At 51.2% G+C, this 27075-nt stretch overlaps 1 protein-coding gene across 1 annotated transcript in view; it reads right to left on the minus strand.

Annotated features, from left to right (window-relative positions):
- Nucleotides 1–253: 253 nt before the first annotated feature.
- LOC135244073 (speckle-type POZ protein-like) overlaps nucleotides 254–27075 on the minus strand; it is a 98049-nt gene continuing 71227 nt past the window's right edge. The window contains exons 5-6 of the mRNA XM_064316272.1: nucleotides 9858–9994; nucleotides 254–1634 (exon numbers count right to left, since the gene is read on the minus strand). Coding sequence (XP_064172342.1) covers nucleotides 1163–1634; nucleotides 9858–9994 — 609 coding nt within the window. The 3' untranslated portion in view covers nucleotides 254–1162. The remainder of the gene's footprint in view (nucleotides 1635–9857; nucleotides 9995–27075) is intronic.

Below are 27075 nucleotides of genomic sequence, written 5' to 3' on the forward strand. Positions count from 1 at the left end.
GGTGAGGAGAGGTGAGTTAATCTTGCAGTCAGCCACTTCAACTAATCGATGGAAGTGCGGAGCAACAATAAAAAAAAGGCTGTCCAGGATCAGCATATAAAACCCCTGTGCTATAGCATTAACGGCAGACGATTCGATAAAATACAGCACATGGCCGCGTTGTGCTTTTAGAAACAAATAGCTCTTGCGTGTTTATTTATGAGCACCGCACGATTCATAAACACCAGCCAATACACAAACACAAGCATTCAAGTTAAAAAGAAACTGACGGTGTCTTTATTTTTTGCTTTTTTTATTTTTGGCCTTTTCTTACAGATGTAGTCTGGCTCTCTCAGACACAAAAACGTGTTCACTTCATTTATCATGTCATTATTCGTTCATGAATCAAATGTAAACGTTGTTTGCATTTAATTTAATTTTCGAGGAGAAAAAAAAATGATCTTTTGAAAACGCTGGCTTTCGTAACAAACTTCTCTGAAAAGGCGTTCGCTGTGAGCTTCTCTTATCATCTGGAATCAAAAAGGGGGAAATCAAAGCGCACAGCGAACAACGCACCGGGCCGGTGTTCGGGCCCAACACAGCTCGCCGCCAAACGTCAAATTCTCGCCATCAAATTCCGCCGCGCTCCGCTTTACCGTCCTCTTTCTTGTCCTTTTTACTCTCTCTCGCAGAACTCTGGGATTTTAATTACGCTTAGCGCTACCGGGAGGAAACTTCAAACACAAAAGGTGTCACAAAAAAGAAAAAATTGGAATTTATATTTTCTGCCCTTTTATCTCTGGCGAGGCTGGCTGGCGCAGCTCGTTTTCGTAACTCTCGGAGTTCGCCGCGGCGCGGACGCTCGGCTTCGGGGGCCGTCTCCGCGGCGGGCGGCTAATTGCCGTCGCCTCCCGCGCTGCGGCCTCCTCCGGTTCCCCCCCGCGCGGAGCCGCGGAGAGAGACGAGAGAAAGACGGCGGGAGAGGCGGGCTGGCCGTTTCATCTCCGCGAAGCCTCGTCAAGCAGCCGCCTCAGATTTCCCTCTGAGCTTCCGGAACGGACGACAGCGGGTCAGGAGCCGCCGCCTCGCAAACATTTGTAAACACTCGATTTATCTGTTTACGAGCCTGCGATGGTTCTGATGGTTTTTTAAATATCTTTAAAATGGCGGAATCCACCGGCGTTTAAAGCGCCCCGGTTTCCAGCCCTTTGCTCGCAAAGAGGGAGCGGCGAAAGCTGGAACGTGGAACTGAGGGCCCCGGGGTCCCAAACCCGCCCGGGTTTGAAACGGGGTCTAGTTCAGCGGCCTGATCTTCCGGAAGCTTCCGCTCTGCGCTGTCCTTCATCCTGCGATAGGGCGGGAATGCACGGGGTCTCCGGTGCCCTGGAGCAGGGGCTGAGCTGGATCTGTCTGTACTGCTGTTCATCTGTGTCTTCCTTGCTGTGGCTTCAATGTGTGTCAATCGAGGGAGAGAGAGAAAGAGGGAGAGGGAGCAGGGCGTCGCAGGTTTCAGGCGTTCCCGGGGCGAACCCAGGAAGGGGCACCGCGCTGACCACCGCGCCGACGCCAGACACCGGTACGCCTCCGCCGCCAGGAGAGGGTGAGAGCCCGCCATCGAGCTCCAGCCCTGCGTCTCCATCACATCTGCAGCGTGGCTGAGAGAGAGAGAGAAGAGAGGAGAGGGGGAGGGGGGAGAGAGGAAGAGGGAGAAGGAGAGAGGAGAGAGGGAGAGAGGGGGAGAGAGAGGGGGAAGCGAGAAATAGAGAGAGAGAAAGGGAGAGAAAGATGGGAGGGGAGGAGAGAGAGAGCGAGAGAGAGAGAGAGAGAGAGAGCAGGGCATCACCGGGTGCACTCGATACATTACCAACATGACAACGCACGCACACACACGCATACATTCTCCACCCCACCCCCATGGACATGCATAATAATAAGCCCCCACATCAGAGCCTGGAGCCGGATTGGCTCTGAGGAGCAGGACCGAGGCCCGCATCACTAATGAGAGCCCCGCCCCATTCGGCCAGGGGTAACACCCGCCTGTCGGAGGGAGCCAGTCGCGGTAACGTTTTCAGCGTCTCTAATCACTCTTCGTTCCACCGACGCACCCACGGGCACTGTGGGAAGACGCGTGGACGCAGCGGCGAGGGGGCGAGGGCGGGTTCTGCGTCCGTCTCCGAGGTGAAAGGCAAAACTCCCGCCCCAAACCGGGGCTTCGCCGCCGCCGCGGGGGAGACAGCCGCACGTCCGATGATGGATCCCGCGATCGCCTCTCAAAAGGTCGCGGGACGTGTGCGGGGCCCGGCAGGTGCGTCGGCGAAAAGGTCGGATAAGCCTGCCGCCGCCAAACCCGCCGCATCGCAATTTACGCCCGAGAGACAGGAGAGACCGACGATACCCTCGGCCGCCATTTTCTTTTAGCGAGCGCTTTTGTCTCTCCGGCATTTCGCCCATCCCTCAGCGTGAGGTCAGCGGACTGTAGGTGTTCAGACAATCGCCATGCCACACCCCCCCAGTCGACCGTGCTGATGAGTCATTCGCCACTCGACAGTGATTGACAGCTGCATCCCCACACAGCGAGGAGCCGCATTCAGTGCGGAACAAAGACGTGGCGGTAACGTATCTTTATAGTCATATGCCAAATATGTTTTTGTCTGTGGGAAGTACCCCTACACGCATAAAAAGGCCCATTATATCAGAGGCACAAAGTAAAAAAACGCATAGAAGGCTATTCATAATAATGAAATGGTTTGCTGCAGGCGTAGGCTAATTAAAAAAAATAACACAAAATAAATTAAAACAAAGGAACTGCAATTAAAGGAAAATGTAGGATTTATACTTTGTCACTGAACTTAATCGCCTTCAATTTTTTAAATGGCATCCCCAGTTATCGTTTAATGAATCGTGCTGTACACTTGTCCGTGTGAAGAGATGCTTCTTTCTGCATCGACGGAATTGGGTGACAAGGACGAGCGTCTCATTGACCGCTCCTGGGGTCCAGCGATATATCAACGTATTGATATTTTTCGATACGAAGCTCATATTGATTTCGACGATGACAACTTCACTAATATTGAAATATTGAACACAACATCAATATGGCTACACAACGATCAATTAAAAACTGCGATAAATGAATAACGTCAACACTACAGTATCATTCCTAGTCCCGACTTGAAACAATCCAGGTACAACAATCAGGAACATTGTTCGCATGTTTTTGTTGTTTTGGCTCTGCACTCCAACACATTTGGATAAAAAATTAAAAGGTAAATACGAGAGCAGGCTGTCTTTTTTCATTTGAGTGTATTTACATCCTTATGGGGTGAAACTTGTTGGAATTACAGACCTTTTTATACACAGTTCCTTTATTTTAGGTCACCAAAAATGTTATTTTGACGCGTTGTTTTATTTATTTTATTGACCTTGCTGTGCGTCTGCTGAGCCAGTGTTTGGAATCCATTCTTTAGCTCAATATTATACTGCAATATTATTATTTCAATATCACTGCACCTTTTGAGTGTTCCGATTTCACTAGTCAGCCCACAAATCATTTCAACCAGGCTTCCGCCATGTACCTCAAACAGTACCGCTAAACACTGGCTGCACAGCGACTCCTCGAACCGTCAGCACAGCGGCACTCAGGGACCATTTCCATCTGAGGGTTCACAAATCTGCAAAATGTACTGAGGCACGAGGAACGTCAGAACACAGCTGAGCACCACGTAGCACGTACATCTACCTGTACGCTTCTTGAGAAACGCACATAAATATGGGGACATTCAGTTTTTACACTGGAGCGTTTGCACTCAAATACGCACCGGTCGAATCGCGCATCACCGTGATGCAACCTGAAGGCCCAGATGCATCATCACGCCCCTCTGGACTGCGCATTAATATACTTTTTTTTTCCGTTTGGACTGTCAGTTTAATACCTCAGACTGTACCCTGCACAACCCATTTTACCGTTTGTGCTCTGACGGATCCCCCATTACACTCCTGCTGCCATTCGTTCTGTCTTTTCTATTACACCCTCTATAGCCGGGTTCCTCCTGAGACTCCTTCCCAATAGGGGAGTTTTTTCACGCCACCGCTTGAACTTTTTTCTTCCCGCTGGGGAGTTTTTTTGTTTTGTTTTACCTTAATGTAAAAACAAACTGTTTTACCCCCAATTTTTTGGGGGGTTCTTCAGGCCAGGTTCTTGCCTGGTTTTCCTTTCTGCTTCCTCTGTACAGCATTGTTGCGACAGTGCCTGTTAAAAGCGCTACACACAAAAAAAAAAAAATTGAATTAAACTGAGCTGGATTGGGTTACATCTCAACCGCTCAAAGTTCTCTCTTTCTGTACGAGAATACCTGTTGTTGTTGTGTGTGCCTTGGCGGAACGGAATATGGCGGGCTTGTCTGTGCCAGGGGCACCAGGCGGACAGCGTTTTGTTTGACATTCTGTCCGTGTTTCTTTTCTCTCCGCGCGTTAGGAAAATGAATGGCTTTCGTGAAGGTCGCGCATCGACTGCGACGCGAGTTTAAATCCCCGCGGGTCAGGTGCTTTACGAAAAAATGACGACCCTAATCGTAACGAAGCCATACCGGGTGAGAGCTGGCGATCGGACAGATCTGTCCCAGACAGATTGGGCCGTACCCCAATACGAAGGGAGCGGCCTTAGAAGGCACCATTTTCACGACTTTCACACATTTGTACTGTTCAGGCATTTAGCAGACGCTCTTATCCAGAGCGACTTGCACAACTTTTACATCCATTTATATAGCTGGATATACACTGAAGCAATGCAGGTTAAGTACCTGGCTCAAGGGTACAATGGCAGGGAATTGAACCTGTGACCTTCAGGCATGTGGCCTTCAGGCCCATGGCAGTGTAGTATAATGTCCTTTATGGGAATGTCCCAAAGCAAAGTCATCAAAAAACACATTTAAAGGCACCTTATTTTGGTAATATTTGAAGGCAGCATCCAAAGTACCCTATTCCAGGTAGGCTATCCCATAGGTCTTTGCAATTACCTCAGTTACGTTAAAATGATGCTGGCTAAAAACAATGAAGAGGCAGTTGCGGTGGCAACGGAGGAGCTCGTTTACAAGCGTGAGCGTACAGCAAACTCAGTAATTTGTTGTGGTTATAATTTAAAATTACATTTTAATTATTTAACCCCTTCCACATCACCGGCTTTTTCAAACACAAGACGTAAAATGAGATTCCCAAAGCACAATGGCTACTATTATTGAACCCTTTTGACTACAGGCATAATCCTGGTCTCTTCTGAAAGGTAACCCGAGGAAGTTTGTTTTCCAAGAGTCAGAACAACTGCAAATGTTTCTGAAAGAAAGCAACAGAAGCTCTGAAGAAGGATACATTTGAAGTGGACGTCTTTCTCACCTAAAAGATGATTTTTTTTGGAATGCATACAGATGCTTGTGGGTGTGCCTGGTGGGTTTAGAAACACAAAGTAGACACAGCCACAACAATGGACAATTCCTGGTTCAAATTTGATGGCAATACCACCAAAAATGGCAGGTTTCCAAAAAGGCCAAATGATGTTTAGAGGTGTAGAATACTATATATTGTAGACTACATGCTAGTTGAAGACATTTGCAGAAATTACCTTGCTTTCCCCCAGCCTGTCACTCCCCCTCCCCCTCCCCCTCCTCCTCCCCCTCCCCCCTTTCCACCTCTCCCCTTGCCACCTCTTGCAGCAGCAGATCTGGAAGATTGTAGAAAACACCTACATTAGCTAACTAGCTACCATTGATTGAGGTTCATTGATTGACGTTTTTGTGAAATACCTCACCCCATCAACATGTCAAACACGCGGCGCAATTTCACATACCACATTGATTATTCAAAATCAGGCCTAATTCTCATTTATAAGCATACTGAATAATAATAAATGTATTTTGAGAATGTATTTTTGATGCTCACTGATGTAAAATGGGACCAAATCTTTCACTGCACATGCCCTGTGTCACAGATTCAAAAATATCCACTAAATTCCGAGTCTTCCTTTTACACTTGGGCATTCAAAGTAAATTTCATTGTAAAACAACAATCTTTTTAGGCATAAAGCCTCAAGAACTTTTCTTGTCCGTGTGTAACATTTTCAGCTTGCGTACTCAAAAACTTGCATAAGCTAACTTGGTTCGTTTACGCAGAAGACACAATGCCTGTCCTTTCAATGCAAGCCTAACAAACTATGCATCGTTAAAAACGTAATTTCATTGGCTAAAATGCTTTTCAGTAGTCACTATAATATCTCACCATTGGCTGGCTGTGTACTGGGCGGAACTTACACTGTCCGGCTCATGCCGTTACTGGGGCATGGCGGTCCCGTCGGCTACACTGAGGGACTGTTTGCCCAGTACTCGTCAGAGAAGCTTGCAGGTGGACTCGCCTTGTTTCAAAGACTCAATCCGAACCAGAGATGATAACATTTATACCGTACGCACACAGTACTTTCGGCATGTTTATAATGGCGAAACGGACAGCAATGATAATTCCTCAGGAGAATTGCTAAGCAAACAATGGACATTCCATCGATGCTTCTCGTTTTTTGGACTAAAGATTACAGTGGATTTTGTTTGCTGGATCCTTGCCATGATAACAACACTGATTTTATAGTAATTCATGTCGTCCGTGAATTTCCTAAATGCACAGAACGAGAAGACCCTTAGGCTTGTTTTGCCACCCCAATTTACAAAATAAAGAACCGTTGCCGCTAAAACATTGGCACCGTAAAGCAGTTTATAGAGGTAAAACTGTGAGTTATAACACTTCCAAACAGTGTGGCCAGACTGATTGAAAAACGTCACCGTAAAAAAGCTTAATGAATGCAAATAAGCCCACTCAGGCCCGGTTAATGAGCTGGAACAACGTATGCAGCGTTTTACAGCCTCGAGGTGCTTTCCACAAACTAGCCAGCTAACGTGCTAGTAATCATGTGACTTTCCTGTGACGTTATTCCTGCCTTCAAAGTGCGTCCCAAATTTGTTGCCATTTCAGGTTCATTTTCCGTGAGGACGCTACCTGCGGAGGGAGCTCACTTCAGGATGCGCAGCCAGAGTTGAACCGGGCAGTTGAAGAGCAACCAGGAGTTTAGGAAAGCGAGAGAGAGGAGGGAAACACGTTTCAAAACTTCCCGTTTAATCCCTATTTCCGATTTCTTTATTTCAGAACAACTCTCGTTTCTTCGCTCGACTTCCCGACCGCCTCCCGCAGAAGCAGGTTTTTAAACGCGTTTAATACTCTTTTCTTAATTATATTTCCTGGCGTTTTGCCGGTGCTTCCTCAGGAGACCAACGCTATTCTGAGCACTTTCGCTTTTTTTCAGGTCAGCGGTGGAGATTAATCAGACCCGAAACCACGCTGCGGCTCCCAGCTCCCATCCCAGCTCTCATCTCCGGCTGGCTGTGAATACGGCTGCACAGCGCCATCCCAGATGGGAAAACACAACCGCACACCCAAACGCCCGCACCCCAAACACGTGCCTGTGTGAGTGTGTGAGTGTGTGTGTGTGCGTGTGTGCGTGCACGTGTTTGCTAGTGCATCTGTGAGTGCGTGAGTAGGCAGGTATGTGCATGTTTGTTTGTGTGTGTGCAAGTGTGCAGGCAGGTGCATTTGTATATGTGAACATGCATTTGTGTTTGTGTGAGTAGGCAGGTGTGTATGTGCGTGTGTGAGTAGGCAAGTGTATCTGTGTGCACGAGTAGGCAGGTGTATATGTGCACGTGTGCCTGTTTGTGTATCTGTATGTCTATGTGTACGTGCATGTGTGTATGTGTGCGCGTGTCTGTTTGTGTATCTGTATGTCTATGTGTACGTGTACGTGCATGTGTGTATGTGTGTGGTGTCTGTTTGTGTATCTGTATGTGTATGTGAGTGTGTGTGTGCGTGTCTGTTTGTGTATCTGTATGTGTATGTGAGTGTGTGTGTGCGTGTCTGTTTGTGTATCTGTATGTGTATGTGAGTGTGTGTGTGCGTGTCTGTTTGTGTATCTGTATGTGTATGTGAGTGTTCCCCTCTGGCTCTTGTGTTGCCTTGAACTCCCTCAGATTCCCGCACTGCTTTGTGCTTCCTGCTGGGAGCCTGCAGCTCAGAGCTGAAAAGTGCAGCCTGCAGCCAGGCCTGTGGGGCTCATCTGCATCGCTGGTGCCCTTCCTGCCATGAAGCTAACCCCGCCCCTTTCACACCCAAACCCCGCCCCATTCTGCCCGACACACAGCCCCATTCACACCCAAACCCCGCCCCATTCACACCCAAACCCCGCCCCATTCAGACCCAAACCCTGCCCCATTCACACCTAAACCCCACCCCATTCACACCCAAACCCTGCCCCACTTCAGACCCAAACCCCACCCAATTCACACCCAACCTCCGCCCCATTCACACCCAAACCCCACCCCATTCACACCAAAACCCCGCCCCATTCACACCCAAACTCCACCCAATTCACAACCAAACCCGCCCACTTCACACCCAAAACCCGCCCACTTCCTACCATTTCATCCAGCTCCGGGCAGACAGGTGCAGAGGGGAGGGGGGGGGCGGGTGGCGGGGTCAGCGCGCAGGTTAGAGCTCTGTGCTTTTGTTTCTCGCACGGTTTTTCCTTATTGATTTCTTCTCCCCTCCCTCTCTTTTCTGGAGGAGGCTGATGAGGCTGCGCCTCTGGCGGTCCCCGGGGGCCAATTCTCCCCGAGCAGCCGGAGTGGAGCAAATTAAACTGTCATAACACCGCGGCCACAATTAATGATGAGCTTTACAACGGGGGAATCTGCATTACAAAACGCTTTGAGAACCACCGCGGCTCCCATCGGCCAATCAGCAAGGGAATTGTAGAGGGGGGGGGGATTAAGAGAGACGAAAGGAGGGAGGGAGGGAGGGAGGGAGGGAAAGACGGAGGGAGAGGTACCTTGCTGACACGAGCAGTTAGTTTTGGCAAGGCGAGCGCTGGCGTTTCCTCTCCCTTTCCGCTGGGGTCTCCCGCAGGCCGGTCTCTTCACCGCCTCCTCCTCTCCGCGGTCGGGCGAGGCCAGGTGGCCGGGCGGATGATCTGGGCGGTGCCGTTTCGCCGCGCGCGTTTCTCAGCCCCGTCCGGGGACGATCGTTTTTTATAAGACGGGGGTATCACATGACTGCGCCGCGGTCCAAACCATCTGGAGATAGTTTACGCGACACCGCTTTCTAACAGCCGACCTTAATCACAGCGATGCACGGACTGTAACGATAGCGGATTGTAAGGATAGCGGACTGTAACGATAGCGGATTGTAAGGATAGCGGACTGTAACGACAGCGGATTGTAAGGATAGCAGACTGTAACGATAGCGGATTGTAAGGATAGCAGACTGTAACGATAGCGGATTGTAAGGATAGCAGACTGTAACGATAGCGGATTGTAAGGATAGCAGACTGTAACGATAGCGGATTGTAAGGATAGCGGACTGTAACGATAGCGGATTGTAAGGATAGCGGACTGTAACGATAGCGGATTGTAAGGATAGCAGACTGTAACGATAGCGGATTGTAAGGATAGCGGACTGTAACGATAGCGGATTGTAAGGATAGCAGACTGTAACGATAGCGGATTGTAAGGATAGCGGACTGTAACGATAGCGGATTGTAAGGATAGCGGACTGTAACGATAGCGGATTGTAAGGATAGCGGACTGTAACGATAGCGGATTGTAAGGATAGCGGACTGTAACGATAGCGGATTGTAAGGATAGCAGACTGTAATGATAGCGGACTGTAACGACAGCGGGATATGATTTTCCTTCTAATCAGAGGTTTGCATGTAACTAGCTGGAGGGGACGTTGCTGGGTGTGTCGCGGATGTGGTGGGCGGGGCTAGGGCGGGGCGGGCGGCTGTCACTCACTAGTTGGTGAAGTCGATGGCCTGCGCTTTGAGCTGGTCGGAGCTGTGCAGGTCGGCCAGGATGAGGATCTCTGCGGCGTTCTCTACGGCGCTCTCTAGGCTAGTCCACAGGGCATCCTCACACATTACCTTCAACCTCTCCAGAGTGTACAGAGACAGAGGGAGAAAGGGAGGAGAAAGAGAGGAGAGAGAGAGTACTGAGACAGAGGGAGAGAGGGAGGAGAGGGGAGAGAGTGAGAGAGAGAGTATGAGACAGAGGGAGAGAGGAGGAGAGGAGAGAGTGAGAGAGAGAAAGAGAGGGGGCAGAGAGAGGGGGAGAGAGAAAGAGACAAAGGGAAGAGTGAGAGTAAATAGGAGAGAGAAAGAAGGGGAAGAAAAAAAGAGAAGGGAGAGGAGAAGAAGAAGGTATGGGGGAAACAGGGAAGGGATGAGAGGGTGGGTGGGTTTGTGGAAGAGAGATGTAGGGGAGAATGCAGAACAGCAGGTGGACAGAGAAGCAGACAAGACAGGAAGGTGAGGGTGGAGAAACAGAAAAAGAGGGAAAACCGTTAGCATAGCGGCGCTTTAAACCCGTCTCTGTCGCCGGCCGCTCTCTCGGGTGGGGGGGGGATTCGCGACAGGAAGCGCGACGGCATCCGCACCAGACGCAGCGCCCAATTCCGCCAAGGAGCGACAGAGGTGACCCCGAGTCGCGCGGGGCGCCTCTAAAACCACGGGTCCCCGTTACTCACCTCCATGAGCCGCTGCTAATGAACGGGAAGAAGACGGAGGAGGAGAGAGGAGGGGAGGCGGAGGCCTGGGGAGGGTGGGGTGGGGGGGGGGGGGAGGGTTTTATAGAGAAGGCGCACGACCGGGGGCCTCCGCGCGAAGGCCGCAGGCGACACAAAAGAGGGACGGCCTTGGGGAAGTGCAAACACTGAGAAAAACGCAGAGAAAGCCAGCGGTACGCTAGCAGGACAACAGCAGCTGTGGCAGAGAAGAGGGAGACAGGTCAGTTGGCACCACTTCTGTCATAATGTTCACTACAGTATACACCCTGACACCACTTCTGTCATAATGTTCACTACAGTATACACCCTGACACCACTTTCATAGTCACTACAGCATAAACCCTGACACCACTTCTGTCATAATGTTCACTACAGTACACACCCTGACACCACTTCTGTCATAATGTTCACTACAGTATACACCCTGACACCACTTCTGTCATAATGTTCACTACAGTATACACCCTGACACCACTTCTGTCATAATGTTCACTACAGTATACACCCTGACACCACTTCTGTCATAATGTTCACTACAGTATACACCCTGACACCACTTCTGTCATAATGTTCACTACAGTACACGCCCTGACACCACTCCTGTCATAATGTTCACTACAGCATACACCCTGAGACCACTTCTGTCATAATGTTCACTACAGTATACGCACTGACACCACTTCTGTCATAATGTTCACTACAGTACACGGCCTGACACCACTCTGTCATAATGTTCACTACAGTACACGCCCTGACACCACTCCTGTCATAATGTTCACTACAGTACACGCCCTGACACCACTTGTCATAATGTTCACTACAGTACACGCCTGACACCACTCTGTCATAATGTTCACTACAGTATACGGCCTGACACCACTTCTGTCATAATGTTTACTACAGTATACGACCTGACACCCCTTCTGTCACAGTGTTCACTACAGTATACGGCCTGACACCACTTCTGTCATAATGTTCACTACAGTATACGACCTGACACCACTACAGTGTAACACTAATCGCCAAGGAGGGGAGGAGGTGGTGGGGAAAATCTCAAAGAAAAAAAAAGTCGTAGCAGAAGTCTAATATTAACCTCCTGAATGATCCACACCTGGGAATGTGTATAAAATTAAGTGGAAAAGATGATCTTAAGTTTAAAAAAAAATGTCTAAGCAAATACAGGCATATACTGTTAGTTCATCATTTTGGTTCCCATTTTTTCAGGGGCTTTTTGCCTTCAGTATCTCCTTAAGAAAGTGAAAGGCGTGTTCAGTTGGATTCAGGACGGGTGATTGACTTGGCGAGCAGAAAACATTCTGGGTCTCGGCCCTGAAAGACTCCTTGGTTGCTTCAGCAGCATGTCTGGGCTCATTGTTCTGCTGCAAGGTGAAGCACCATCCGGTGGGTTCCCAGGGTTCGGTTGGATCCGAGCAGAGAAGACATTTGTTTACACTTCAGAATTCAGCCCGCTGCTGCTTCAAATTAAAGCGGACAGCCTGTGCTTTAACCTCATATCCATTGTTTCATTTGAAATCCAATGTACTGGAGCACAGAGCAAAAACAACAAAAGTTGGCTTACTATCGAAATACTGATTTTTCTCACGTTGTAGTTGAGTACAACTTTATTTGTCTTTATGATGAACTAACTGTGTAGGCCTGTTATGTGCTCCTAGTTATTTACATCCATCCATTATCTATACCCGCTTATCCTGGTCAGGGTCGCGGGGGGTGCTGGAGCCTATCCCAGCGTGAATTGGGCGAGAGGCAGGAATACACCCTGGACAGGCCTCCAATCTATCGCAGGGCACACACACCATTCACTCACACACTCATGCCTATGGGCAATTTGTAGTCTCCAATCGGCCTACCTGCATGTCTTTTGACCGTGGGAGGAAACCGGAGTACCCGGAGGAAACCCATGCAGTCACAGGGAGAACATGCAAACTCCACACAGAAAGGCCCCAAGCCGAGATTCAAACCCACAACCTTCTTGCTGTGAGGCGACAGTGCTAAACAGGTGCAAGCCTCACACGCACCATATAAGATGCCGATTCGAGGTCTGTCCTTCTGGCTCTACCCTGTCTGTGTGTTTCCGATTTGTACAATGTAATACTAAAATGTACTTATTTCTGGAAACGGAGAGAAGGGCGGGACGGAGGAGGTCACCCTCGGCTCACTCTTGCAGGAGGAGCAGGACTGGACCTCCTCCTTATGACACCCGGCCCGGGCAGAGGCACTGGGTAAGGGAGGACAGCTTTTACTTCTATGAATACGAACGTCTATAAAACCTAATACCCTCAGCACTATGCATCTATGTTGAATTCAGACCGGGGGGGAAAACTATGTAACAAAGATAATTGCAAAAGTTTAAAATACTTAACATGTAGAGTGCTATAGTGAAAGTGAATAAAAATATAAAAATAAGGAAGTACCACCTTCATGTAGAAACTCTTTCCTTCACCCTTTAAGCTCACCCTTTGCGTTGATTGGGGTCTGTAACCTGCAGAGAGTGTCTTTCCCCCCCAGGCATAAAGTCCACTAATGCCTTAAGTCTATCTTAGTACGTTCCCCCCTTTGATCTCGTTTGATACTCCCACCACCCACGTTCAGCAGAACGCGAGACGCAGCCTCCCAAACCGCCAACAGCCGCATTCAAGGAGCGGCGGCAGCAGCAGCAGCCTTGAGAATACTTCGGCTAACTAGACAGAACCAACAATGAAAGCACGCGTTTGTTAAGTGTCAAAATCCCTACAAAAAACAACCCTGGGAGAAAAAAAAAAAGAAGAAGAAAAAGCCGGACACCTCGCAAAGTTAAACCAAATTGGTTCTGAGAGATTTCCCGCTACGAATCCGGGGAAGTAATTTCCACGGCGCGCCGCCTGCGGTCATGAGCGCTCTCTTTATCGCTCACGCGCACCACGGCGACGCGGAACCCGGGCCTTTCTTCGCTCCGAGGAGGCGGAACGAGCCGGCAAACCAATTACACCTCCCTTTTTATCGCCGGCCGCGACGGCTCGGCGCGTTTCGACGGGGTCGTCCGCGGCGAACGTTTTTTTTTTAAAGAGTTCGAGCGTCGTTCCACCGCTCTGCTTTGATGTCGCTCGGCGAAGAAAAGTACGGAAGGAGGGAAAAAACTTCCCGCGCCCCTCTTATTTATTTTTTTTTAAAGGGGCGCACGCGCCATTAACCCGGGATTTCGCCCGTCGCGAGAGGCTCCAGCCGGGCGGACAAATTGCTTCTTTATTAAGACGCACTCGCCTCCTTCACAACCCCATCCGTCTTCATGCGCTTCCGCGGGAGGGGCGTGACCTATTTATCCCTTTCCTCCGCGTAAATATGGAGATGGATCCCTCTCCCCCTGATGAAAATGGCCGCTTAGACGGAAATTAAAATGCATTCCCTCTTCGCGCGCGGCGTAATCTCCTATGCGAGTTCCGCGAGTATCCGTTTCGGAGAGACGGGGCAGGCTGAGTTTCCGTGGCTACGGTTGCGCTGTACAACCTGACCCTCCTCAGACCGGGGAGTTCGGCTGCTGGTCCGGGGAAGTTTCTGGAGGAAGCCCCCTGCGGAGATGTAAAGTCAGCCACCGGGGTCAGAGCTGCGGGTTTTCATCCAGATTCACAACCCGAAGCCCTGCTGTCAGTTCTGATACTGACACGGCTCCAGAAGCACGTGAATTCTTAGAGTTTAGAACAACTTTCTGCCAAAGATTTCCAAATAGCAAAATGAGCCAGTGCTTAACTGGCACACTGAGGAAGTAAGACCATTCCCAATCCCAGAGACTGAAGATTGGTGGAGGTGCAGAAAGTTTTTCCATCTCTGTGACATGAAGACTTGTGCTTCGCCACAGACGTCAATGATGGAAAAAAAAAAAAAGTGTTAACAATATTAAAGGTGGGAAAGAACAGTAGGTCCAACCTGCCTTTTACACCCTGAGAATTCGCACTTAAAGCATTTAACTTCCTGCATCGTCAAGCGCAAACAGACCGCGCAGGGGGTAAAATCTCACAGAGAACAGACGTGGATGAGTCACGGCTGCACTCGAGTCTCAGAACAGCTCGGAGAGAGACTCACATCCTATTCCTCTTCAGACCGACCTCAGGACAGCCACTCGCCCCAATCACACCACATTACCCAACACCGCTCAACACACACACACACACACACACACACACACACACCACCGCTTACTTCCCTAACCCGTTTTCTAACATGTCCTCCGTAAACGCGCGACGTGGGCGGGGCAGGTCTAAGAGCAGCCTCACTCCCATGCACGGCGTTTATGAGCCTGGCGCCTGGAAGTCAGAGCGAGCTCCACGCGCAAAATAAAGGAATGAGACGCCCGGCGCTCGCTGCCGTCCGGCGCGCGGCGCACGCGGGTCACGTGACCGGACGGGCGTTTGAGCGGGAGCCCGCGCGCCGCTGCCGTTTCCCCTTCGGGAGGCGGCGCGTTGCCGTGGATATGCGGAGCAGCGCTGGCGCTGCTGATGTAACAAAGGGAAAGTGCTGTGGGGGGAAGACCCCCTCCCTACCGGGCCTGGTGCCCAGGGACCGTTTCACCTCACGCACGCACACACACACACCCACAAACACACACACACACACACGCATACACACATACCTGAGAATGTTTATCGTAAGACTACGTTTATCAGGAGACTGGGTTTATCAGGAGAACGTTCATCATAAGACTTATCAGGAGACTGAGTTTATCAAGAGAACGTTTATCATAAGACTTATCAGGAGGCTGAGTTTATCAAGAGAATGTTTATCGTAAGACTACGTTTATCAGACTGGGTTTATCAGGAGAACGTTTATCATAAGAGTTAGCAGGAGACTGGGTTTATCAAGAGAACGTTTATCATAAGACTTATCAGGAGACTGGGTTTATCAAGAGAATGTTTATCCTAAGACTGCGTTTATCAGACTGGGTTTATCAAGAGAACATTTATCATAAGACTTATCAGGAGACTGAGTTTATCAAGAGAATGTTTATCCTAAGACTGCGTTTATCAGACTGGGTTTATCAAGAGAACGTTTATCCCAAGACTTATCAGGAGACTGGGTTTATCAGGAGACTGTTTCTCAGGAGAATGGTTTTCAGGAACACTGTTTATTCAGAGAGTGTTTATCAGGGGACTGTATTTATCAGGGGTATATTGTTATAGGGGGGACTGTGTATTGGGGACTACAGTTATACGGGGATAGCTTTTACCCAGAGACTGTGTTTATCAGTAGTCTGCGTTTCATCATAAGACCGTGTTTACCCGAGGCTGTTCATCAGGACACTACGGATAAACATTCCTCTTGTGCGTACTACCGCTGAGTTACGCATGTGTGAGTAGAGCAGTAAAGCACGGTCATAGTTTTTGAAACTTGCTGCTTGTAAAAAAAGATTATTTGACCACGTAGAAACCCAGAGGTGGCATGACACATTTTCAGAGAGAGCTAAGTAAACAGTGCGCCCTTCCAGCCAAAGAGAAACCTGGCTTTTTCAAAAAAGAGCAGAGTTTCCAAAGGCCATGGCTTTTCAAAGACAGTATTCACACTTTTCAGCCTGAAAATATTAGTAAGGACTTAGAAGGCCCACTTGTACTCCAGAGATGTAAACTCTGACCCTCAGGCCAGAGCTACAGCGCACGGTGTGTGCGCAGTACGTGTGTGTGTGTGTGTGTGTGTGTGTGCAGTGTTTTCATTCATGGGCATGGGAGGCATTAACCACTAAGCCCAGCTGCTCACTTTTTTATACGTTTGTACAGTGAGCTCCATAATGTTTGGGACAAAAATTTTTTTTGTTGATTTGGCTGCGTACTCCACAATTTTAGATTTGCAATGAAACAATCCACATGCAGTCATTGTGCAGTACATATCCAAACATAAATCAAATACGACTTTGTCCCAAATGTTACGGAGCTCACCTTATTTCTTTTGACCACACCCGTAATACCACACAGAATCGAACCACAAAAAAAGCATTTTCCACCATAAACGCTTTGAGCCAGCGGGCTGGTGTACCAGCACGCGGAAAAGGGCACGGCTAAACCGTCTATTCGGCCGTTTTTATACAATCAGCTTTATGGCGGCTTGCGTTCGCGCTACGTTCCGAGCGGGTTTATGCATCCGAGACGCCGCGAGAGGAAGTTCCCACTGGGGACGGTAAAGAGTTCCTCCGCTCTCCTCGCCGTAGCCTAGAGCGCTGGCCGGTCCGACACTCTGCCTTACAGGGAGCGCTACACGGAAAGGCCCGGAAGGAATCCCTTTTATTGCGATTATCAATCTAAAATGCCTAAATATAACCGAGCGCGCCTTCGAGAGTAGCCCTAAAACAGCGCTGGGGGAGGGGAGGGGCGAGAGGAGGGAGGAGGAGGGGTGGGGAGGAGGGGGGGGGGGGGGAGTGTCTCTCCCAGGGGGGCAGTCAATGAGGCGAGGAGATTTGCAGCCTTATCAGTGCTCTCGGGGGCCACTTTAAGAACGTGAGACGGATCCCGGGCTAAGCGGAGAGGGGAGGGGAGGGGAGGGGAAGAGAGCCGCGAAGACGCTGGAGCGGTTACCCCTCGGAGAGGCGCCTAGCCTTCCCCTGCTCTCTGTGGCGACGGCTAACCGCTCTTATTCGCGATGAGACGCTTTCTTAAAAAGAAAGTGGCTAAGGCTAACGGCGGCGCACGGCGGACGAGGGGGAAGGCCGCCGACCGACGAGAGGCGGGGGGGCGGGGTTTGTCACTCACCTTTTTGCTGTCCTTCAACTCATGCTGGAACATGAGGCTGAACACAGGGGAGTGAGCTGCAAGAGAGGGGAGAAGGGAGAGGGGAAAGGGTCAGTGTCGCCGCCCTGCAGGCTGGCAACCAGAATCCACCCAGAATTCATCACAATTCATCACGCACCAGGGCCCTGACTGCTATGGAAAAACAGGCCGGGTCTAAATTCTGGCAGAGCTTAAAATGACGCATCAAAAAACATGTTAACATTACACGCTGATATACCCAGAGAACCCGATGTGTAATACACGCTAAGACATCCATTCGCACACCCGACAGTAATACTGGGATGTCCGTGACGCAGTGCACATGCGTGTGCACACAGAATCCCACTTCAGCAGGAGGGTCAGTCTCCACTAGAATCACCCTCAAATCCGCGCGCTCAAATTTACAACCGAGGCACGATCTGCATTCGGGCGGACTTTCCGACTTTCCATTAAGAAACTACGTCTCCCAGCAGTCACGCGCTCCTTCCTGTCCCCCGCACGCACGTCTTTCCACTTGTTATGCAATCGACGGTAAATCTGTCCGTAAAACGAGAGAGATGAAAAAGTGAGCCGTCGAGCGACCCTGAACCGGCGGCGGTGGTGGCGGCGGTGGGTGAAGCGGGGCGGCGGGCGGTAAACAAACGGCCGTGCGGCGGCGGACGATTAGAGCCCGCGCTCGAAACCCTTGTCCCCGCCTCCCGTCGCCGACTCGGCAATTAGTGGCGACCCGACTCTCCGGTGGAAACGTCGACCGCTTTAAAATGCAAAACAGCGGAAGAGCCGAGCCAGCGAGGAGCGGACGCAGACGCGCCTCGTCGTCTGCTCGCACATTCAGGTCCGTCTGTCCGCCCATAGAGAGGCGGGACAGCAGGGACCGGACTAATCAGGGTCACAATATCATCTGCCGATTTACTGAATACGGCTCACTGTATCAGTACAGTGGGATACTGAGACGGTGAGCTACACACTGGCGTACGTGTTAGCATGCGACATTGGGGTACAACATTATAGGGGTGACATAGCTCAGGAGGTAAGTGAGCGGTTGTCCGGCAGTCGGAGGGTTGCCGGTTCGATCCCCCCGCCCTGGGCGTGTCGAAGTGTCCCTGAGCAAGACACCCAACCCCTAATCGCTCCCAACGAGCTGATTGGTACCTTGCATGGCAGCCTTTCACCGTTGGTGCGTGAGCGTGTGTGTGAATGGGTGAATGAGAGGCATCAACTGTAGAGCGCTTTGGATAAAAGCGCTATATAAATGCAGTCCATTTACCATTTACCATTGGGGTACGGTGTGGGTGTGATTGTGGGGTACACTGAGTATGATAACCTTCGTATCGCGCAACCCGAACTGGGATCATAGCCGACCCAACACTTCAGCTTCTCCGGAATCGTCCCCCACAGAGGGCAGAGCCTGGACAGACGTTACCCAGTGAAGAGGATCGTCACCGATCCCCGCTCCGTTCGCGCGGTAACCGCGGTGAAGGAGCCGATTCCCGCCGGCGACGCGGCGCTCTTCGGAGCGGAAGCCATTGATCGCCCGACGGGAGCGCGAATCCGAGGCTTTGGAGCAGCCGCCGCCCTCCCGGGAACGCCGCGGAGAAGAGAACCCCGACCGTCCTCTTCAGCAGCCGTCTGACGCCCAGACGGAGGAGAGAGAGAGGGAGAGAGAGAGAGAGAGAGAGAGAGAGAGAGAGGGAGAGAGAGAGAGAGAGAGAGAGAGAGAGAGAGAGAGAGAGAGAGAGAGAGAGAGAGAAAGAGAGAGAGAGACAGAGAGAGAGAGACAGAGAGAGAGAGAGAGAGAGAGGGAGAGAGAGAGAGAGAGAGAGAGAGACAGAGAGAGAGAAACAATCTTTCCTCTCTCCAGGGACCCTGCAGAGACGGCTCCTTCATCGCGAGTGAGGGGGGGTGAGGGGGTTGCGGGGGTGGGAGACAAATGGCTGCACAGACGGACAGATCGGCTGCGCACACAGGAGGACGTGCGCAGACGCAGTCCCCGGACAGCCGGTCGGCTGCGCAGCTGGGCAGACGCACGCACGGGACGAGCGCTCGGCTGCGCAGACGGGACGAGCAGCTCGCCGCAGCGGGTGTTTTTTTACGCGCGCACGTAATTGACTTCATTTTCCGCCGCCTGCACACCAGCTGCTTTCCTGCCGCCGCCAGAGCCGTCGGAATACGCGATGAGGGGCTGATCGACGGCCCTCAGAAGCACTGACTCCAGATCAGTTTCTACCCGTCGCCAGAAAAACGGCCGGGGGTGGCTATCGTTTTCCAGGAGAGCTGATCCTGGGTCAGTCTTTGGGAGATCTGCCAGAGAGGGTCAATGAGGTCCCCCAGCAGATGAAGGACGGAGGTCTGCGAACGTGACTGGGAATACGGAGGGAGCTACTGTAAGCAGGCAGAAGGTAACAGAAGAAGAAGAAGGGAAGTAGGCGGACATCTTGGCTCAAACGTTTCAGTCGCAGGGGAGTAATGAAACACGGATGCGCGGGCCGCCTGGTTGCCGCGTGTCGACTCCCTCGGCGGTTCAGCTGTGCGCCGAGGTCACTGAAGCAGGTAATCCTGGGTAATGGAAAACGCGATCGCTGTCACACGGCATTCCACACATCGCGCCCCGCACGCCACATTCCACCAGCCATATATCACACACTGTGAGCGCCAAGCACTATTCTACACACCACATTCCACCAGCCATACATCACACACTGCGTGCGCCAAGCACTATTCTACACACCACATTCCACCAGCTACATATCACACACTGTGCGCCAAGCACTATTCTACACACCACATTCCACCAGCCATATATCACACACTGCGTGCGCCAAGCACTATTCTACACACCACATTCCACCAGCCATATATCACACACTGCGTGCGCCAAGCACTATTCTACACACCACATTCCACCAGCTACACATCTCACACTACATTCCACACAGTGTGCGCCAAGCGCTATTCTACACACCACATTCCACCAGCCATATATCACACACTGTGACGCCACACTATCTGCGTTACAACACTGTGCGCACAGTTCACACCACCTTAAGTAATCACACACTGTGCGCCAAGCACTATTCTACACACCACATTCCACCAGCCATATATCACACACTGTGAGCGCCAAGCACTATTCTACACACCACATTCCACCAGCCATATATCACACACTGCGTGCGCCAAGCACTATTCTACACACCACATTCCACCAGCCATATATCACACACTGTGCGCCAAGCACTATTCTACACACCACATTCCACCAGCCATATATCACACACTGTGCGCCAAGCACTATTCTACACACCACATTCCACCAGCCATATATCACACACTGTGAGCGCCAAGCACTATTCTACACACCACATTCCACCAGCCATATATCACACACTGTGAGCGCCAAGCACTATTCTACACACCACATTCCACCAGCCATATATCACACACTGTGCGCCAAGCACTATTCTACACACCACATTCCACCAGCCATATATCACACACTGTGCGCCAAGCACTATTCTACACACCACATTCCACCAGCCATATATCACACACTGTGCGCCAAGCACTATTCTACACACCACATTCCACCAGCCATATATCACACACTGTGCGCCAAGCACTATTCTACACACCACATTCCACCAGCCATATATCACACACTGTGCGCCAAGCACTATTCTACACACCACATTCCACCAGCCATATATCACACACTGTGCGCCAAGCACTATTCTACACACCACATTCCACCAGCCATATATCACACACTGTCGCCAAGCACTATTCTAACACACCAATTCCACACCAATATCACACACTGTGACGCCAACACTATTCTCACCACATTCCACCAGCCATATATCACACACTGTGCGCCAAGCACTATTCTACACACCACATTCCACCAGCCATATATCACACACTGTGCGCGCCAAGCACTATTCTACACACCACATTCCACCAGCCATATATCACACACTGTGCGCGCCAAGCACTATTCTACACACCACATTCCACCAGCTACATATCTCACACTACATTCCACACAGTGTGCGCCAAGCGCTATTCTACGCACAATCTACACACCACATTCCACACACCGCATTCCTCACACTGTATCCCAAATCCTACATTCCACACACCGCATTCCTGGCACTGTACTCCACTCATCCTGATCCAATAAGACTTCCCGTTCTCAACATTCCTGATGAAACTCCGCAGCCTGACCCAAAGAGACCGCCGCTCCAGCGTGAGCTCGCGGCGGGGTCACTCCGAGCCAGTCACTCAAACACCACTGTCCCTGAATTTCAAAGGATTCAGATCCGTGTATCACAAAAACAAAAAAAAAAACTTCATTAAAATGGAAATTTTTAAACGGACTCATTAACGCTTGATACCAAAAGCTCAGCCAGTGTGCAACGGGGTTGAAGATATGTTTTGAGCGTTCAAAAGCAAACACAAAAAAACAAAGAGAGCCTGTATAAGCACAGCACGTCTGCTAATTAAAACACATCAATTTAGTGCGAAAACAACTCATTTCTTTGGCTCGTTTGTTAAAGAAATTTACAGCCAGCCAGAAAACGCAAAAAAGACCTGGACCCAAAATAGGCGGCTGGAATGGGAGGAGGAGTGGCGGAGAGGTGGAGACGGAGTGGAGGACAGGTGGAGGCGGAGGAGAGGGGAGGCGGAGGAGAAGGTGGAGAGAGTGGAGGGAGGGGGAGGAGGCGGAGAGGTGGAGACGGAGTGGAGGACAGGTGGAGGCGGAGTGGAGGAGAGGTGGAGAAGGAGTGGAGGAGAGGTGAAGGAGGAGCGGAGGAGAGGTGGAGGAGGGGTGGAGGAGAGGTGAAGGAGGAGCAGAGGAGAGGTGGAGGAGGAGTTGGAGGTGTTGGTGGGGGAAGAGGCGAATCAGGTGCTGATCGTAAAATGCCATGTGCAGAGTGAGGAGTGTGTACAGCTGGGCAAGTGGCTGGAGTCAGATATTGAGAAAACTACCACTAACAAGTCCTCCAAATGACAAGGAAGCTCTCTTTGATGAGTCCTTCAACTAACGAGGAGGCTCTCTTTATGAGTCCTCAAACTAACGAAGAAGCAGCCTCTAACAAGTCCTACAACTAATGATGAAGCTCTCTTCAATGAGTCCTCCAACTAACAAGGACGGTATCTCTAAAGAGTCCTCCAACAAGGAAGCTGCCTCTAATGTGTTCTTCGCTACATCATGAGAGGATTCAGAGCCTCAACATGCACACCACTGCAGAGCTTTCCATCTGAGCAGCTTATTCCACCCTAATCTACACACACCCCTTTCTAAATGAAAAACCTGCATTCTCAAACACTGCGCTACAGTACCCCAGTTAAACGCTGTTACTATAGTTACCCTCCAGTTACCTGCTCCACACTACAGCGTCCTAGTTCATTTTGATACCATCCAGCCCCAGTTCGACACCGTTACTATAGCGACCCTCATTAGCAGGAGTATTCGTTAGAGGTTCCTTCCGAGCCGACTCCGGCCCGCGCTCCACACCGCCACTTTCAGCAGTCTGTCGCCCCCACGCCTCCGCCTTTCACGAGCCGGGGTTGGGCGGTGAGGCGCCCCCGCGCCCCCGGACCGTTTCCCGCCATTTTCTGGGCGTCCCGGCGGCTCATCGTTCCCATACTGGCGCAAACGCGCGAAGCTAGGCGCGTCTTAAAAGCCAACCGTTACGAGAGCGGAGTGTAGCGGCTCCAGGCTGCGCTCCCGGCTCTGCGCTAAGCGGCTAAGCCGCAGCTGGCGGGGCGCGTGTGAGCGGGACGCGCAGCCCGGCGGGACGCGGCAGACGGGAAGCGGGCGCCGCCGCGGTCGGTCCCAGGGGGGGCGCCTCGATTAATCACCCACCAGGGGGCGCAATCGGCGACGCTGACACCGGGGGGTGGCGCTGACGTGCATCAATCTCCCCTGGCTGACGGGAATCCATCACCCGCTCGTTACCAGCTGGCGTCGCCGATCCCCGGAGGGAGAGACGGAGAGCGCGACGGGGAAATAAAGCTGGAAGAAGCGGAGCAGCGGAGAGAGAGACGAGGCCTGGCGGAAGCGGGGCGGCGGTGGTGCCACGCGGGCACGGGGCACGGGGCACAAGGGACCGGGCTGGGGAGGGGGGGCAGAGGCAATGGGTGACGCCAAACAGCACAGCAGCGTAGATAAAGAAACGCCAGGAAGTTAACCCCGCCCACGAGTGCCGCCGTGGCGGGGAACTCCATTCCTCACGCGCCGTGTCCGATCCGCATTAATTACTCGCCGCGCTGATTAATTGTTCGTTAAAACGCGCGCAGGAGTGGAAGTAACGGCATGCTTGTTTTTTCGACGCACTAGCTGCCCCTGATACACAGTCCACCTCTGACTGTTGACACAGCTTCCCCTACACCCATAAAACACTCCCCGACACACACACACGCGCGCACCCACACAACACACACGCACACACACACACACACACACACACACACACACACACACACACACACACACACACCTATTGCGTGCGAAGCCACTGTGTCACAGGGGCACCGGTCCCTGTGGTTCAGCAAGCCGAACGCACTGGGGATTTAAGCCTCTGAAACCGTATGAATTATTCACTTGGGCATCCATCTTTCCCTGCTTTATTCGGCCGTGTGGATATTTACCCACTTTCCCTCCTTCGCGACGCACGAACGGGCGCGAGAAAATAATGAAATAAAAACTTCATTAGGTTACTGAGAAGTTTTTATTTCCTTCCTCCCCTGCTCTCGTTTCTCCTGACGCGTCTGAGGCTCCGAAGCGGGCTCTCCTCCGCTCTGTATCCGAGCCGTTGGCTCTTAAGAGGTCCGTTAGCTTTTTTTCTTTCTCGATATTTTCCAACTCTCGATTTCCCCTCCGCACGGTCGACCGCTGGTGGAACCGCGAAGCCTCAAACACGCCCTCAAACCGTGCGTTCACCATCACGCACAGCGGTTCATTCGCAATCACGCATGTGCTCACGCCTTTATGTTCAAGGCACAGGCACAGAGATTTGCTGGAGCGGGTTGTACATTAAATGACATCTATTTAGCACACGCTCCTAATCCAGAGCGAATCATAATGTAGGAGAAACATACCTCCATTTACCTGAGTTATATTAGCAGTAGTGCGAAACCCATCTAACAACAATGCCAGACCAGCAAGTATCACTAAAGCACGAATGCAAGTTAACTACGCTAACCAAGGACCCTTACTACAAATTCTACAGTGGTCATCCTGTATTACCAGAAGGGGTCTAGTGGTGCAAGCAGAGGCCCAAGAAGAGAACTGCAACAGCCCAGGTCTGAGAGCACCAGGGCCTGTCCTAGGAGCTCAGCAGCCGGGTGCAGTGGGCTTCAGTGAGGCGCAGGGAGAAGCAGACTGGGACAGTCACCCAGGCAACGGCAAGATCTCCGCCCAAAGCTCGACAGCAGCAACCTCGGCACGTCCGCCGAGACGCTCCGTTCGGCACCGAGCTGCGGAAACAAACACAAAAATTCGTCAAAAGCTTCCAATTTAACGGGGTCGGTTTCTGGAAAGTCAAAGTGGGTACACGCGACTCTGTGTATCCCTCTCACACTTCTAAGACCACCGGGACGTCAAAAGCGGGGACTCCTGCCATAACGGAGAGGATTCAATTTCGCGCACTTACACAAATGCTGGGAAAGCAAACAAGCAGGCAGGCGAGAGCTTTCATTGCTGTTTTTTATTACGGGCTATTCCAGCCCTTCGCGTTCTGAAGAGTGGCATTTCCATTTTTTCGGAGCGCCTCGAGAGAAGCGCTCTGACAGAAGAAGATGCATCCGGGAACGGGATAGGTGCTGTTGCGTTCAATTCACGTGTCACTCAGCGAAGCATCCGTGCAACTTAAAATAAAAATAAAAAATAAAAAATGTTTCCGCTCGCTATAAGACAAACATGGAGGAATTTCCAGTCGATGCATGTCAAAACAAAAGCTACAAGTGAGTACAATGCAACAGAAGCAATTAAAAAGAAGATGGTTTCCTTTAAGTATGGCAAGTGCATACCTTTTAGTATGGGAAGTGCATACCTTTAAGTATGGGAAGTGCATACCTTTACGTATGTGAAGTGTATACCTTCAAGTATGGGAAGTGCATACCTTTAAGTATGGGAAGTGCATATCTTTAAGTATGGGAAGTGCATACCTTTAAGTAAGGGAACGTGCATACCTTTAAGTAGGGGAAGTGCATACCTTTGAGTATGGGAACGTGCATACCTTTGAGTATGGGAACTTGCAGCAGCGACAAATGCGCTGCAATGAACCGAAACCGTAAATGCAAACACCGAAACAGGAAATAAACATGTCTGCCATACGACTTTTCAAGCGTGTCGTCGTAGCGTGAGGAAAAAGCGGCAAAGCTGAAATGAAGAGGCCATTCCACGTAGCACCAGTAAAAAGTTAAATCGCTTGCAAGCAAGGAATTCAACAGCTGTGTTACTTTAATAGAGGTTGTGCTCATAGCCAGAACTGAGATCCTGAGGAAGAAGATAATGCTAAACAGATTCAGGGGGACGTTTATGACTTGCCATGAAAAAAGGCCATCATAAAGTCAGCGACGATGTGTCAAATCTGCGGTAATTAGTTTCTGCGCCGATTAATTCTCAATTAATTTGAGCGGGAAGCAGGCGTGCCCTTCCCCTTGAGGCCACGAGCGCCCGGTTCGTGATCTCACTTCCTGCGAAACCCCTCGCTCGGAGAGTCCCGCGTAGCGTTCGATCCCTCTCGAGCGATGAATTATTCACCGACGCATCAATCATCTCCCCGCTCTCCTCCAGTGGCGAAGATCTTCTGCACGCCGTGAAGCGGGAAGGAAGAAAGACCTCCTCTCGGTTTTTAGGGTTCGCGATGAGACAACGTTAGCCTGCAGAGAGCAGGCCCCCGGGGGGGGGGGGGCTGGAGGCGGGCCGCGGGCTGGTCTGTACGGGCCGAGTCCTGCCATGGAGGTCACCGATAGCGCTCGGTTCACACCCACTACAACGTGTCTTACCTCACAGACTATTTGCACCAGGAGTTATCCAGGGTGACAGTTTAATTGGGACTGCAAGCATCCACATATATTGGAAAGCAGGCCTTGCCCAGTCCGGCTGGTAGCGTGCGGGCCCCCTGACGGGTTCCAGGATGTGGGTCCCCTGACCGGCTCCAGGGTGGGTCCCCTGACGAATTCCAGGACACGGCTCCCCTGACTGGCTCCAGGGTGGGTCCCCTGACAAATTCCAGGATGGGGTCCCTGACAGCTCAGGGTGGTTAGTCCCCTGATGCCAGGCCATCCAGGATGTGGGTCCCCTGTGTGGGGGTCCAGGGCTGGGGTCCCTCTGGCCGGGCCTCGAGATGAGGAACCCCTGATGGGCTCCAGCATATGGCGGCAAGCGCGGTAAATGATGGGTGCTGTCAGGACCGGGGTGTTTAAGGAGGAGGAGGGGAAAAAAGCTAAAGCATAAAAAAATAAAACTGAGAAAAAGAAAAAAAAAACAAGTTTGAGATCTGCAGAGCTAATTTATTCCACGGGAACCGTTTCCCCACTGGGCAAAATAGAGAGGGAGGTGTGAGGACAGGGGGAGTGGAGGGAGGGAGGGAGGAGGGAGGGAGGGGGAGAACAGAGAGATACAAGAGAGAGAGGAAGAAACAGGAGGGGGGGAGCGCGAGCGCCGGCGAAACGAGAGAAACCGGGGAGAGAG

This window comes from Anguilla rostrata, chromosome 17, assembly GCF_018555375.3.
Source record: "Anguilla rostrata isolate EN2019 chromosome 17, ASM1855537v3, whole genome shotgun sequence".
Lineage (NCBI taxonomy): Eukaryota > Metazoa > Chordata > Actinopteri > Anguilliformes > Anguillidae > Anguilla > Anguilla rostrata.